General features: G+C 42.4%; 1 protein-coding gene across 1 annotated transcript in view; it reads left to right on the top strand.

Moving 5' to 3' along the window:
- The first annotated feature begins 6,121 nt into the window (after positions 1-6,121).
- Positions 6,122-15,801, top strand: part of LOC119577078 (basic salivary proline-rich protein 2-like) — a 93,539-nt gene continuing 83,859 nt past the window's right edge. Inside the window, 2 exon segments of the mRNA XM_037924757.1 lie at positions 6,122-6,856; positions 7,553-7,757. Coding sequence (XP_037780685.1) covers positions 6,794-6,856; positions 7,553-7,757 — 268 coding nt within the window. The 5' untranslated portion in view covers positions 6,122-6,793.

Raw genomic sequence — 15,801 nt, forward strand, 5'->3', positions numbered from 1 at the left:
AAAAATTTTAATATATTATATAAAATATAATTTTGGGGTGTTTCCGTATTTATAATATATTATATATAATATATAATATATATATATATATATATAATATTAAAATATATATATATATTATAAAATTTTATAAAATACACACCCCACACCCCACAAACACATATTATATTATATATATATATATATATATATTTTATAATATATTTTATATTTTATATAATATTATATTTTGTTTTAATTTTAAATAGGATATATATTATATAAATATAATATTATATTTTTATATAATTTTATATATATTAAATATAATTTAAAATAAAAACAAAAGTTTATGCAGTGCGCATTTCCAGTTGCTTGTAGCAAGTAAGGCCATTGGGCTTGCCATCATCACTGACACAGGTAACTGAACTCCAATGTATAGTCTCAGCATTTCAAAGGAAGAATTGGCACCACCAGCAGATACAGTATACTACAATGTGCAAAGATGCCACCAGCCGCTGGATCTTTTTGTGGAATCATCACCTATGGCAACCGTTCGACTACATGTTGGATTGATGTCCTGCCTTCGCTTACAACACCGCTGCTCTCTTAGACTGAGTGCATGAATTTGGGGAATTCTTCCATACTATTTCCCCAGGCAGATATCAGATGTCCACATGCCCAGTCGAGTCCAATGGCTGGGTAGTACACCAATGTCGAACTCTCCTCCTGGACCAGTTGAAGTCACCTGAAGAAGCAAGGAAGTACTTCCTGCATCAGTATGCAGATGTCTTTGTGAAGGACAACCTACAGTCAGGGCCACTCAAAATGATGGTAGACCCACCCATGAGAATTCATCTGCGGGAGAATGCCACACCTTTTGTGATCCACACCCCTAGAATGATTCCTTTGGCTTTTCAGGATTCAACAAGAAAGGAGCTTGAGTCATTAGTTACTGCATCCAAAGCCAGCTTCTGTGGGTAAAGAATATCAAAAAATGGTATTGAAGCAGACCCAATGAAGGTACGGGCCATCGCAGTTTCCTACCCCAGCAAACCTGACAGATTTTCCCTCATTTATGGGCCTGGTATATCAACTGGCGGAGTTTACGCCCAATATTTTGACCGCCACAGCCCCACTTCATGATGAGTCTGTAGAGAGCTTTTACTTGGACAGCAGACCACACCAAAGCTTATACTGACACTAAACAAGCTTTGTCAAGGCCACTTATTCCTGTGACGTATGATCCAGCCCTTCCCACCATTCTGCAGACCGACGCCTCCATACTCCGACCTCGGCTATGTGTTGTTGCAGGGCCATAGTGCTAGAAGATACAAGATGGTGCAGTGCGGATCCCGTTTCTTGACAGACACAGAAACCCAGTATGCAACCATCGAGTTGGTGCAGTGTGGATCCCGTTTCTTGACAGACACAGAAACCCAGTATGCGACCATCCAGTAAGTGCAAGTTCTATCTTCAAGAACTTCAGTACTTCAGTTTGATGACAGATCCATTGCCCCATTTTGAACCATTATTCACTGGACGCAATAGTGCATGAAGGAAAAGATTGCGGCCTACATTTTTACCGCAGAGAAGTTCAGATAAGTTCAGGTGTGCATCCCTGAGGCCCTCTCCTGGTCACCTGTGAGTCGCCTAACGGTGGAAGACGGTGCCTTTAATGCTGATATGGACACTCTGTCAAGATTATGGCTCTGCCATTCAGTCTTTTAAAGTATCAGAAACCATAGATGAGCAAGAGGATCTCTTTATGGAAGAATTGCATACAGCTGCATCTAAGAATGCTTCATAGGAGGAGCTGCCTCACCAGGTAAAGTCAGGGTTCCCCAAAAACCACTACAACCTACTGCCCTGCATCCATACTGTAAAAGGCGCATTGAGTTGTGCAACAATGGTGCTTGGTGCTGTATGAGCCTAGAGTGGTAGTCCCCATTTCTTTACATCATAGCATCATAGCTCATGCCACTGTGGCATGGAGGTCGCAAAGCATCGAGCACAGGAGACATATGGCCAGGAATTAATGCAGACATTGTAAACATCATTCCTGCCTGTGAGCCATGCCAGCACCTACAGCTTAGTCAGCAACAGGAGCCATTGATGTTAGAAGACAAACCCACAATACCACTAATGTCTGTGTCGGCTGACTTGTTCAGTGTTGCCGGAAGACACTTCTTGGCGTATGTTGACTGACTCTCCGGATGGCTAGTTGCCATCCCATGTGGAACTAAGTAAGTGCTACGATTACTAGATTCTTTCAGCACGTGTTCCGTAATCTAGGTGTGCCAGTTCGCCTGTACACTGTAGCAGACCACAGTTCTCCAGCCTGGTATTTGCAGCCTTCCTTCAGCGATGGGGAGTGCGTCATGTGATGTCAAGCCCCCATCACTCACAGTCCAATGGGCGTGCAGAGGTTGCTGTGAAGAAATTTAAGTATCTAATCATAAAGACAGTGCCCAATGGGAATATTGACTGTGAGGAGTTTGACAGAGGCTTACTGGAGTTGCATAACACCCCAAACTTCAGTGGTCTTTCTCCTGCTCAGATTCTGTTTAGCATACCCCATTGCTCCTGTGTGCCTGCCCGCTCTAGTGCCTTCATGAAAAAGTGGCAGATCAAAGCTGAAAACTGCGACCTTGGTGCCACAGCACGGGCCAAGGACACGAAGACCCACTATGACAAGCGTGCCCACTCACATTCCAAGTTAGAAATTGGGGCACATGTGCGAATCCAGGATCCCATATCCAAGTGTTGGGATGAGGTTGGCACTCAAGGGTGTTGGTAAATCTTGTGATTGTCACATCAGGCTGCCAGGTAGCCATATATTGTGGTGCAATCGATGCTTCTTGCGCCTTACGAAGCTCATGATTTGAAACTCAACTTAGATGGAAGAAGAGCTGTCAGATGACCAGGACCTTCCTTCCCATCTGTACTTGTTGCACCTCGACGTTCGGAACGCATCAAATTGAAGTCCATTCAAGACTCCCGCTAGTAAACATAGAGGGGGGGGAGGGAGATATGGGTTGTGATATTGAGGTGGGTTGTGATAGTGAAGTGAGTTGTGATAATGATAAATGTGATAATGAGCCATGTTGTGATGCCATTACATACGGTTGTGATGATAGTATTACCGTACGTATATTTTGATAATTATGTGATCTTATTATATACACTGCCTTTTGTGTGATATGTTACACCATGTGAAATGTTGATTATTATGTTTAGTTTATATTGCTGTGTAGCATATTGCCTAGTAAAAGAATGAGATTATTTTTACGATCTGTAGAGTACAATAATTTTGTCTCTGTAGTCACACGTTTGGCAGTGATACTCTCTCTAGCAGAGCCTGGCGTGTGGGGCAGGGGATCATGAAGAATTCCCATATATTTTTGTCAGATCTAACCTCCAGTGAACCTACATTAGTGTTCATCGGTGTTTTCTTCACCTCAAGTATCGCAGAGAAACACCAGACAACAAAAGACAAACAGGTTTAGTCAATAGTGGCAGATCATGTAATAATAGTATTATAAGAAATAAAACCGGATATCAGAAGTCCGGGAACAGTCTTAAAGGTCAAATAGCTGTGACATTTCCTTGTGAGGAAGAGGGAACGCTAGCAAAACCTCCAAACTATCAGTAATTTGGCCTGTTATCCCTTAAGCTAATTTAGTATAATTTTAACTACTACAGAAACTAATCTATCCAAAACTATGAACAGGCATGATTCCTTTCGTTTTATATAAAGTGCAGAACCCAGATGAAATTATGAAAAACACAATATCCGTAGCTGGTCTCAATATTTATATCAGTGATATATATATATATATATATATATATATATATATATATATATATATATATATATATATATATATATATATATATATATATTATACAAATACACACTTGTATTCTTGCAACTGTGTGCATGTGTGCGTGCTTGCTCAGCGTTGTTTGAGTGTGAATATGCATGTGCGTGTCCAGATACATGAACTTATTGGGAAGATTCTCTTTAAACATGAAATGCTTGAATCACTGCTGTAAGCATGAAAATGATTCAAGTGCGTTTGTTAAATTATATATTAAGCATCTTTTTTGTTATATTAAGTTTAGGTCATTTTAAGATTTTTTGAAATACTCCCAGAGGAACAAAGGAAATTGTTTGCACTAGTGCAGTTGTGCAAGAAGGGAAAGAGGAGAGAGGGAAAGAGCGAGAACTGTAAAATGAAAATATTGTTCTTTACGCGAAAGACATATTCCTCTAATGTGCAAACTTTGAATACATTCCAGCACAAGATATGAATATTCTGTTCATATATAACACGCTCAGCTATTAAGAGACTAGGGAAATGTGTTGGATTCAGGAAGGGAGACGAGTCGAAATAGGAGCAAGGTAATGTAAAAGTGAGAGAAAAAAATAGAAATTAAAACAAGTAACACATGAATAAGAGATAGTGTATCTGCCTATAAGAAACTGGAAAAAATGGCGTGATCCAATCTAAAGGGAACATATGTTTACGCAACACATAGCCACAATGAATTATGGTGATTCATTTCATGGTGCTCTTTCATCATTTATTCATTAGTGTTAAAGATCAGTGAAATGCTGGTCATATAGATATATAACCAGTGAAATATATAAAGAGAGCATAGGCAAAGGAAAAATGTACAGAAAAGACAAATCAGTATTTCTCTTCTGTAATTATTCCATTTTTTTGGCTTAGTAGAACCAGAGTACATTAAAGAGTGCATGGCATAGTAAAATAAAATACCAATTAGGCTTGCCTGTGCACTGTACTATAACATTCAGGCGCCAACGTAATACCTCTCCCTAAATTTCAAGCGAACTAAGGAACATATACTGCCAGAGAATTGCTTACTGTAGGATAATATTTAATGCTTGTCTTATTTTTTAAAGAAATAAAGAGCCAGGGCATTGTAGTAGGAATGGTGACTGTCGAGAGAAGGTTTAAATTATGAGTATGTTAATAACAGCGATAGTGATGGTGGTGATGATGATGATGATGATGATGATGATGATGATGATGATGATGATGATGATGATGATGTGAAAAAAATAATACAGTGATAATAGTTATAAAAATGATAATGATGATAATAATAATGATAAGGATAAAGATAATAATAGTAGCAAATATATCAATAATAACTACTATAATAATAATAATGAAAATAATAATAATGATAATGGTGATGATAATGTTGATGATGATAATAATAACACTAATAATGCTAACGATAATAATGATTGCAATAAAGATAATGATGACGGTAATAACAATAATTTTAATAATAGTAATAATTATTACAATTTTTATAATAATAAAATAGTGGTACATAGTACAGCAAAAAGAGTGGTGGCGTGAAGATGATAAGGTTTATGATGAAATCAATGATGATATTAATGATAAGGACTATGATTATCATAGTGACAATACTATTGATAAAGTTACAAAACAAAGAACAAGAATGTGTAGAAATATGGTAATAATATTCAGTGAAAACAACAATTTGAAGGCACTCGGTGGCCGAGTGGTTGGAGCATCGGACTGAAGACTGTCACGACGGCAATCTGAGTTCGAGGATTCGAGTCACCGGCCGGCGCGTTATTCCCTAGGGCAAGGAACTTCACCTCGATTGCCTACCTAGTCACTGGGTGGGCAAGCCAGCCCAAGTCAGTGATGGTCCCAAGCCTGGATAAATAGAGAGAATGATTACCTAAAAGTAACACATGAATAAACAGCACTCTCCGTGGAAAGGAACTGGGGACCCTACCACGTACTCACTCCAAGAGCATCACAACATGAAAACTACAATTAAGTGTCATGCTGTGACCACGGCGGCTCAAACATGAACCTGCCATTAAAAAAAAAAGAAAAAAAAAAAAAAAAAAAAAAAAAAAAAAAAAAAAAAAAAAATATATATATATATATATATATATATATATATATATATATATATATATATATATGAGGCCGCGGTGGCCGAGTGGTTGGAGCATTGAACTCAAGACTGTCACGACGGCAATCTGAGTTAGAGAGGTTCGAGTCACCGGCCGGCGCGTTGTTCCCGAGGGCAAGGAACTTCACCTCGATTGCCTGCCTAGCCGATGGGTGGGTAGCCAGCCCAGGTCAGTGCCGGGTAAATAGAGATGGTGACTCGATAAAAATACCGGGCGGAAGGCAACGGCAAATCACCGCTCTAAATTGCCAAGAAAATCATGGAAATCCGTGATCGCCGTCTTTGTGTGACAGAGCACTTGAAAAAAAAAATGATGATGATTGATATGAAAATTGGTAATGAAGACGTCGGGATAATGACAATAATGATAATACCATGGTTATAACGGTTATAACGGCTATAACAATATGATGTCAGTAATAATAATGGTGGTATCGGTAATAACGATGGAATTGTCGTGATGGCATACCAGATAATATAGTGTTAATAAACATATTTATAATGTTAAAAGTAAAATGTCATACTAGAATGGTTATACAGACAATATTATCAAGATGATGATGATGATAATAGATAATGCTAATGACGATAACAATAAGGATAGTGACAATAATATGAATCCATTAATGATAATGATAATAATGAGTACAATAGTAGTGATAATGGCAATGGTTATACGGGTCATGAGAATCATGTCCATACTACCAATGATGATGTTGATAAAAACGACTTATTGTATTACATTTGACACCCGCTGCTCCTACAGGCGGGGGACGAGGTATGGTGCGGAGGGCGCCTATGCGGATCCTCCAGCGAAATGGAATGCTGCAGCTTCGACCCATTCAACTGCTGCAACAAGAACAACCAGTATTGCGACCAGGTAAGTTGCTTTGTGTGATTCAGTTCTGAAACTGAAACCATATATCATATTTGTCAAGAATTAGTGTAATAATAAAATAAAAACTAACTCGGTATATAAGCTGAACCATTGGTTTTGTGCATAACAAATGTTTGCTGGTTAGGAAGGTCGAAACGTCTATTTCTTATACATTTACGTCGCTCACTAGAGGGAGGAAATAGAGAATGATGTGACATTCATGTTCAAAAAGAACCAGAGTCAGAAAACAAGGAAGGAGAGGGTGCGGGTGACACTGAGACCCAGTCAAAGAAATTACAGAAGGCTGCCACCCATGCTACCAAACAGAATGGAAGTCCTTAAGAGCTTGATGAATATTATGTTACAGGAGAGGATGATGGTCATTATCAAGAAAAATGACGGGACTTTGAGAATTATTGAACAAATAAAATAGCCCTGAAGATGAATTAGAAATTCTAGAAACTATAATGAGAACATACAATGAAAAACGTGCTCTAAGAGTTAAATGACTGCCTCGCTTTGGGTTTAGATGGTTGTCAAGGAGAGCCTTAAGGGGATAGTAGATGAACACTAAGAACTACATAAAACTCTCCTAAAAATGACGGTCCAAAAATGCCTATATTAGCAAAGAAACGTACACGGTAAATCATCACAGTACTATCAGATGTGTAACAATATTGAATGTTCTTTTTGCCCCAGGAACCCTGCGGAATGATACAGGACGGGTGGTACTGCGGGACCTGCGCCTCCTTCGACGGCAACTCGTGCTGCAATGACGGCCTCACAATCTGCCAGTCCCAGGTTTGCGGCCACAAAGAGGACTATACCTGCTGCGACGTGAACCTCCGCTGCTGCACCATCGTTCCCCCCGAGCCGGCGCCGACGCCTCTCTACGCACTATGGTGTAAGATGTGAGAGGCTGCGTTCGTCTTTGTAGTGATAGGAAAGCAATACTTTATGTTGGCGGTGTCTTCGGTATGGTATCTTGTTTTATATTTTGCCAGCTTATCATATGCTACTTGTTGGTAGAACTCATTATCTAAGCATTTGCTATAAGAGTGTATCAGTTCATTATTTCTTTTTAAGCAACTTTCCCTCTTACTCCACCCAAAAGACTGCAAATGTGGTCATTCTCTACCCCCCCCCCCTTCACCCCTCGCACGCATTACAATAACTAACCTCCAGATGGAAAAGAGAAAGTAGAAGCGAAAATTCCATGCTTTGGGAATTTGGTATTTCAGCTCAGACAGCATCAGGCCCTGGTTTGGAAGACCACAAAGAGGAAAGATAAGGAACAGGAGGAAGAGATCAGTCATCTCAGAGTCGCTTGAAAATGCTGCGCACTTTCCCTCATCATATTTCACTGTCTGTTTAATATTACTCCATGTGGGAGTATTGCTTATCTAGTTGTAGGTGCGTTATCTATGCAGTGAAGACACTTTTCTTTCCATCATCAACTATAATTAATTGGATTAGGATGGTCTAATATCGCAGGCTGCTTCAGCCCAGAGCTCAAAACTCATGGACCGCATCCTTGTAATAAAGCCTCTAAGGCCTTATTGCAAGTGAATTGATTCGACTGAATTAATGAAGAATCATCCCAATTCATGACTCTTCTATAATTGCCACTTTAAATCCTATGGTGCTTTTACACCAAGCAAACTATTTGATTGAATTAATAAAGATTCATCCCAATTCATGACTCGTCTTCAATTGCCACTCTAAATCATATGGTACTGTTTACACCAAACGAACTAAGTTATTCAAATCATGGCGAGTCACGGCGAATCACAGCCAGTGATTCGTCCGGGCACATTTTTTCATTAACTACTGTGACTCTGCTAAGAAATGCGGATCTTTTTACAGGTCACCCTGATCAATTTAGTACTAGAAGGGTGTGTTATATATAATCCCTATAATATACATTATTCATGTATGGTTCTTATTTCTTTCTTTTTTTTTAAAGATTTCCCAGATTGATACTGGAATTGGTTAGGCTAGCTACAAGTAAGTGGGTTTATTTATTCATTTAAGGTGGTATCATATATATATACATATATATATAATATATATATATATATATATATATATATATATATTATATATATATATATATATATGATGTGTGTGTGATGTGTGTGTGTAGTTAGTGTTATGTTTTATATATATATATATATATTTTATATATATATATTATAAATATACACATGTATATATATATATATAGTTTATATATATATATATATATATATATATATATATATTATTATATATGGTATAAATATACAAAACTATGTATATATATATATATATATTATATTATATATTATATAATAGTATATATAATATATATTATATATATATATATATATATATATATATATATATATATATATATAACATGAACACACACACATTGTGCTAGTATAGGTGGACTTGAGAGGGCCTCCTTTACTCTTTTAAAAGCCTGATCATGATTAGGCGTACACACTAATGATCGTTTGGGACTCATTAAGGGGCATAAATGTTGAGCTGCCTTGGAAATTTCAGGTAGGAATTCTGCCAACTGGTTTACGAGGCCCATGAAAGACCTAAAGTCTGTCAGCTGGCTGGAGTTACAAAGTCTCTTATGGACTTGTCCTTCTCAGGATCAGCTGCTGTTCCTTCCGCCGACAGTGTGTATCCACAAAAGGATACTGAAGGTGCTGCTAGGGTGAATTTCTCAGCATTGAGGTTTATACCATGTTTTATGCACCTCTAGGGTAATTGGCAGACGTGATGAAGGTGTGCCAGGTAATCTGCATCATATAAAAGGACATCATCCACGACCTTGACTAAATTGGCCGTCCCCTGTGGTGCCAGTTCGCCTCGACGGCAGAAAGTGTCTCATGTTGCCACAAATCCCATTGGACCGCGCCAGTACCGACAGCGTCCATATGGTGTGGTGGTTAGTGGTTGATCTTCTTTTACAAGTTCAATTTGCCAGTATCCACGCAGGGCATCTACTGTGGTGCACCAACATGCATTAGGTCCACACTACGAAACGATTCAAGGGGTGTGGAGCGGTGAGCAGGCCTTGATACTTGACTATTAAGCTTGGAAACATCTGCAGTAATCCTCACGCCACGATTTGGTTTGGCAACGGCTACTAATGGATGGCATCATGGGGATGGATCATCATCTGCAGGACTGATAATGCCTTGGGCAACCATCATGTCCAAATCAGCTTTTAACGACTCCCGAAGTGGTGGTCCAATTATCTTCTGAAGAGGCCTGGTCTTGAGATCCTCCTTGGTTACTAACACATCTTGGAAGTATTCTCTAGCTTACAAGGGGCTAGTGTTGTAGGTAAACGGCGTATTAAGAGTTGGAGAATCTGTCAGTTTATGTATTGAGCTGTGTGTCACACCTGTGGCACTGATATTATCACCAATTTCACTCACTGCATTTGCGTGGGTTACCTTGGTTTAGGAATTCTTTAGAAATGATCGCCAGCTTCTTGCAGTCTTGACAAGACAGCAATGGGGTTGGCACATTTTCATACACATCAGTCCATGCTGTCGTAGTTTTAGATCTGAAAGTGATTTGTCCATTGAATGAGCCAAGAGCTATCAACTGAAGCTCTGAAGCAATTGGTGGTGACTAGAGATCATTTAGGCCTATGATGGGTAATGGTGACAGTGAAAGGTTGTGGAGGCTCATGAAGAGGAGCCTACTTTCTTAATTTGGTAGGAGTGCTGACTGTGGCTGGAATTATTTACATGTCGCATATTCCCTGTATTAGCCAGGAGAGTTTGTTTCTTTTTGTGAGGATGTGGCTTCTTTGCGGGGCAGCACTAATCATAATGTCCATTCAGGCCAGACTCAAGGCTAGGCATCTTTGTTCTGGACCAGTGCCCTTTTTTTTCTCACAATCTTTACAGACCGCCTCAGTCACTGGGCTCTGATGATTCTTGTGTTGTCAGCCAGAATTATTAGAAGTATTATCATTTGTCCTGACTTGAGACTTTTGGAAATTTGTCTTGTCCTTTTTTGTACCTGGACGTGGCTCTTATGCCAGTGTGAGGTGCTGTGATTACTGATGTAGTGATGTGGACAGCTTCATATGCATAGCATTTTTCCACTACTTCATCCAATGAGCTGGGTGCAAGGGTAGTGAGATGTTGCACAAGCTCATTGTCACATACATAACTTGATTTAGTTGTGTCTCCTCACAGTTCTTGCAGTTTTCTTTGCAGATTTCGTCTGCCTCAGCTGCATTTTTGATCCTGACATAAAAGTCATTAAATGTTTCTCCTGACATCTGCTTACAACTGAGCTCATGTCTGTGTAATGCCTCGTTCGTTTGTGCTCTAGCGTTTGTCTCCAATCTGTCCAGCACATCCTTGAGAGGAATTGTATCATCCGGGCCGACATGAAATTTCTGCAGTAACACATGTTGGATCTCGAGGGAGAGACACATGCGTAACTGGATCATCTGTTTGTTGAGTGGTAAGGCGGGGACGACGACCATTGTAGAATAATCTTCCCACTTGCATCTCCAAGTTTGAAAGGATGCATCTGGAAGGAGGGTCGGACAATCGCCTTGGGTTTAGATGGTTGATGAAGTGGGGCGAGAGGAGTAGAAGGTGAGGTATGGAATGGTGGCGATTGAGCAGTTTGCTCAGTGGCAGATGGGCGCGGGAAACTGAGCTGTAATATATTGGTATGAAATCACGCTGACTCCTCTCTCTGTATTCGTCGCTCGTCTTCGAGGCGGCGACGCTCTTTATCTTGAAGACGAAGCTCCTCTTCGACACGACGACGTACCTCGTCTTCCTAAAGACGACGCTCCTTGTTTTTCTGACAACGATGTTCCACGTCCCGACGTCTGCGTTCTTCGTCCTCTGCGTGTCATTTCTCCATCCAGTGCTGTGATGTCCATCAAGGCGGGTGGCGGTGGCAACCCTGCCTGGGTATCGTTTGGGACGACGATCATGGCCGCCTCGTCTGTTTTCGCCTCCTCTTTAGCCTTGATATTGTGCTTCTTCTTGTGCTTGGTAGACATCATTATGTGTTTATAACACTATATTAAAAATAGAATGTCATGTCTGAGTCACCGAAGTCAGGGCAGCAGTGCAAATGCGTGTGTACATGAGCTGGCGCCGGAATAGCGGCAAGAAATTGAGCTCTCTCAGAAACTGTCAGTAACACTTTATGACAATGAACTGCCCCTTACACTGAACACACTGCACTGCATTATATACTGAACACTGCGCTTCATTGTACATGCAAAATAATGTCTGCTCAAGATTAACAGTGTCTTTGACCAAAGATCACTGATTGAATGCCATGTAACTGCAATCAGTCAAAAGTTTTCACTAGAGTCTGAAGAGAAATAGAAACACATGTAACAGCTGTAATATGCCATCCTGCAGGCGCAATGCCTCCCACTGATCTACAAGGCACTTGGTGACTGAGCTTTCTGAGGATATGGCATCCCACTGTGCCCATTCCTTGACCTCTTCAGGCCACTGAATAATTGGTGCCAGTTCCTGGTCCTTCCGCTGGTCTTCCCTCCACCTCTTGTCAGGGTCAGTTACACTCTCACTAACCAACAACTGCCAACAGAAATCACGACAAGAACAGTGAACACAGTCAGGTTCGCGAGGTTGGCGGCAGAGACTGTCAGTATTACTGTGAGCACGTCCAGCCCGATGCACGACCTGGTAGTTGTATTGTTTCAACTTCCCAAGCCATCTTGCTAACTGGCCTTCTTGTTCTTTCTAGGTCTTTAACCATCTCAGGGCAGCATGGTCTGTACGGATGGTAAACTGCTCCCCATACAGGTAGTGGTGGAAGTGGGCGAGTCCTTTCATCATGGCTGCCAGCTCCTTGTGAGTGACAAAATAATTTTTCTCTGGCTTGGAAAATTTGGAGCTGTAGTAGGCTACCACGTACTCCTGGCTGTCTTTGAGCTGTGATAATACAGCGCCGACACCTTCCTGGCTGGCGTCTATGTCCAGGATGTAGGAGAGGCTGGGGTCTGGATATGGTAATACTGGTGCCTCTGCCAAAGCTCGCTTCAAGACTGCAAAGGCTTGCTGGCATGTCTCGTCCCACACAAAGCTAGCTCTCTCCCTAGTTAGCTGATGCAGTAGTGTGGCTATGGTGGCAAAACCTTGCACAAATCTCCTGAAGTATGTGCACAGCCCCAGGAAACTTCTCAGCTCTGTTACATTCCTTGGCACTGGCCAGCCTTCCACTGCCGACACTTTCAGTGGGTCTGTCCGCACTCCTTGTCTGCCCACCAAATGTACCAGAAATGGTACTTCTGTATGGAAAAGGGTGCATTTCTTGGGGCTGAGACGACATAGCACCTCTGTCAGGCGCTCCATTTCCTCCTCAAAGGTGTTCCCAAAAACCAACATGTCATCCAAATATACCAAGGCCACCTTCCACTGCAATCCCTCCAGTACTTGTTCCATTAGGCATTCAAAACATCCAGGGGCATTACAAAGACCGAAGGGGATGACATTAAAATGCCACAGCCCCTGACCAAAGAGAAAGCAGTCTTCTTTTTATCTTCCTCTGCCACTTCCATTTGATGGTATCCAGACTTGAGATCCAATGTGGAAAACCACTGAACCCCAGTGAGGGCATCCAGAGTGTCATCAATTCAAGGCAAGGGGTAGGCATCGGTGACAGTGACGGCATTCAGAGCTTGGTAATCCACACAAAAGCGCTTGCTGCCGTCCTTCTTGGTCACTAGCATCACTGGGGAGCACCATGGACTGTTTGTTATGGTCTATAGTGCCAGCCGCCGCCATCTGCACTGCACGCTGCATCTCCTCTCTCTTTGCTGGTGGTACTCTATGGTGTGGTTGCTTGATGGGAGGACTTTCACGGGTGTAAATGCGATGTTTCACCATCAAGGTGTGTCCCAAGTCCATATCCCCTTGGCTGAACATGTCTGCATACTCAATAAGCATCCTCTGCACTCTTCTTGCCTGCTCAATAGTACGATGCTTGATGCTCCGCTGCATTAGGCTGGGTACTGCTTCTTGTTGCACTACTAGCTTGGCCTCTTCTCCTTGTCGTGACCTCGGGGTGTACTGTGTTAAAACGGAAGTGGTAGTAGTGGTTGTCACAGGAGAAGTGGTATTGGTGGTGGAAATGGGATATGTGAGTCTGGTGACTGTCCACGTGGCCTTATCCCTAGGGAGTTGCTTGCTTACATTCTTTCATTTCCTTCCTTGTTTCTGCTCTACCTGCACCACTGGGACATGTTCTCCCAGGATCAGAGGTACCTTATGGCCTTTGGCTGTCATGCTTTGGCTGTCATCCACACATGCTTCTACACATGGTAGTCCAGCCCAAGCTAGCAGGGATCCTCCATTTAAGCTACAAATACTGGCAGGCATTCTGTCACTTTGCCCACACTAAGGCTCACCCACATTGGGCCTCTCATTGGCATAGTCACCAGTAACACCACATAATTTTTGGTCGGCCTCAGGAACAACATGGGATGCAACCAAATCTTCCCTGACAAATGTCATATCTGATCCAGTGTCTACCACCATCTCCACAGGACGCCCATTGATCCGGCCAGCCACTCTCATGGTTGAGGGTGCTGCTTCCTGCTGACATCTTATACTTGCTGGGGCGATATGGTGTCTTGCTGGGCAGCTGCCCCTACTTCCAGCTGGACCATGTTTCCCGTCACACTCTGTTTCGGTCGTTGGCACTCCTTAGATGAGTGACCCTCATCCCCGCATGCCCAGCAACAAGATTGTAAGAATGGGCAGCGGTAATCCTCCATCAAGCTAGACCTGCTGGCCTGTTACACTGGTTTCTCCAGTGTCCCTTCTGCCCAAACCTCCAGCAATTGCCTCGAAAACCATCGGGGCTTGCTCTTCTCCTGGAGGGGGGATCTCTCAGCCTGGGTTCTCCTCATGCCAATGCTTCCTGCATTGTGCGGCCCTGCTTGCTTCACATGGACCTGAAGCTGTTTGTTATACAGTGCGTCCACAAAGCTGTCCTTTGCCAGCATATCAATGGTCTCTTCCGTGGCCATTGGATATGCCCCCTGCACCAACACCTCAATATCCTGGGCCAGCTTCGGAAGCGGCTCGTCTCGCTTCCTTGTCCGTGTCTTGAGCTGAGCCCAGTACACCTCTGGTTGCTGGCGATGGCCAAAGCGGCGTTGCAAGGCCCTCACAAAGCAAGCATAAGATCGCATTTGGGCAGTAGTCAAGTGTTCCAGTACCTCCACAGCCGCACCCTTTAGACTAATAACAAGCTGGTATGCCTTTTCTTCATCATCCCAGCCTTGCCTCCTAGCTGCAGCCTCAAACTGGGCTTGAAATGCATTCCATGAAATCTTACCATCATACTCAGCTAGTCTCTTGTCGATTGTGGCCGCCCGTGCCACACCTGCTATTCCAAGCTGGTCCTTTGGTGAGGGTGAAGGGGAGAGAGGAGGGGAAGCCTCATCCTTCAACAATGTGCTGTTGAGACTAAGAAGGTGACACCACTTCTGGCGGGTTTTGTACCTGTGGTGCAATGTTGCATTCTACCAACGCATCCAAATCAACTCCTCCTGTGCCAGGGGATGGTGGCGGTAGTGTGCCTGATGCCCCGCCCGTGGACACTACCTGCTCTCCCGCCATTTCCTGCATGCCTTCTGCCCTGTCATCTACCATATCGTCAGCCATCACATTCCACCGGTGCAACGGTCTCACTCATTGTTCTCACTATCGACCTATAGATCCCACTGCTGACACCAGTGTCACATAACCCCCCCTCCTTCCTTCTTTTTTTTCTCTTCTTCTGATGCCCAGTGTGGGGGGTCACACACACAGACGGTTCCCAGTACGAAGTGTATCATGCAACTTACTGCCTGTCCTACTGGGTTCGGTGACCAGCCTTAGTGACAAAACAGGTCACGTCAGGAAAGGACGGTCACT

The sequence above is a fragment of the Penaeus monodon genome, chromosome 9 (assembly GCF_015228065.2).
Source record: "Penaeus monodon isolate SGIC_2016 chromosome 9, NSTDA_Pmon_1, whole genome shotgun sequence".
In the NCBI taxonomy this organism is placed as follows: Eukaryota; Metazoa; Arthropoda; class Malacostraca; order Decapoda; family Penaeidae; genus Penaeus; species Penaeus monodon.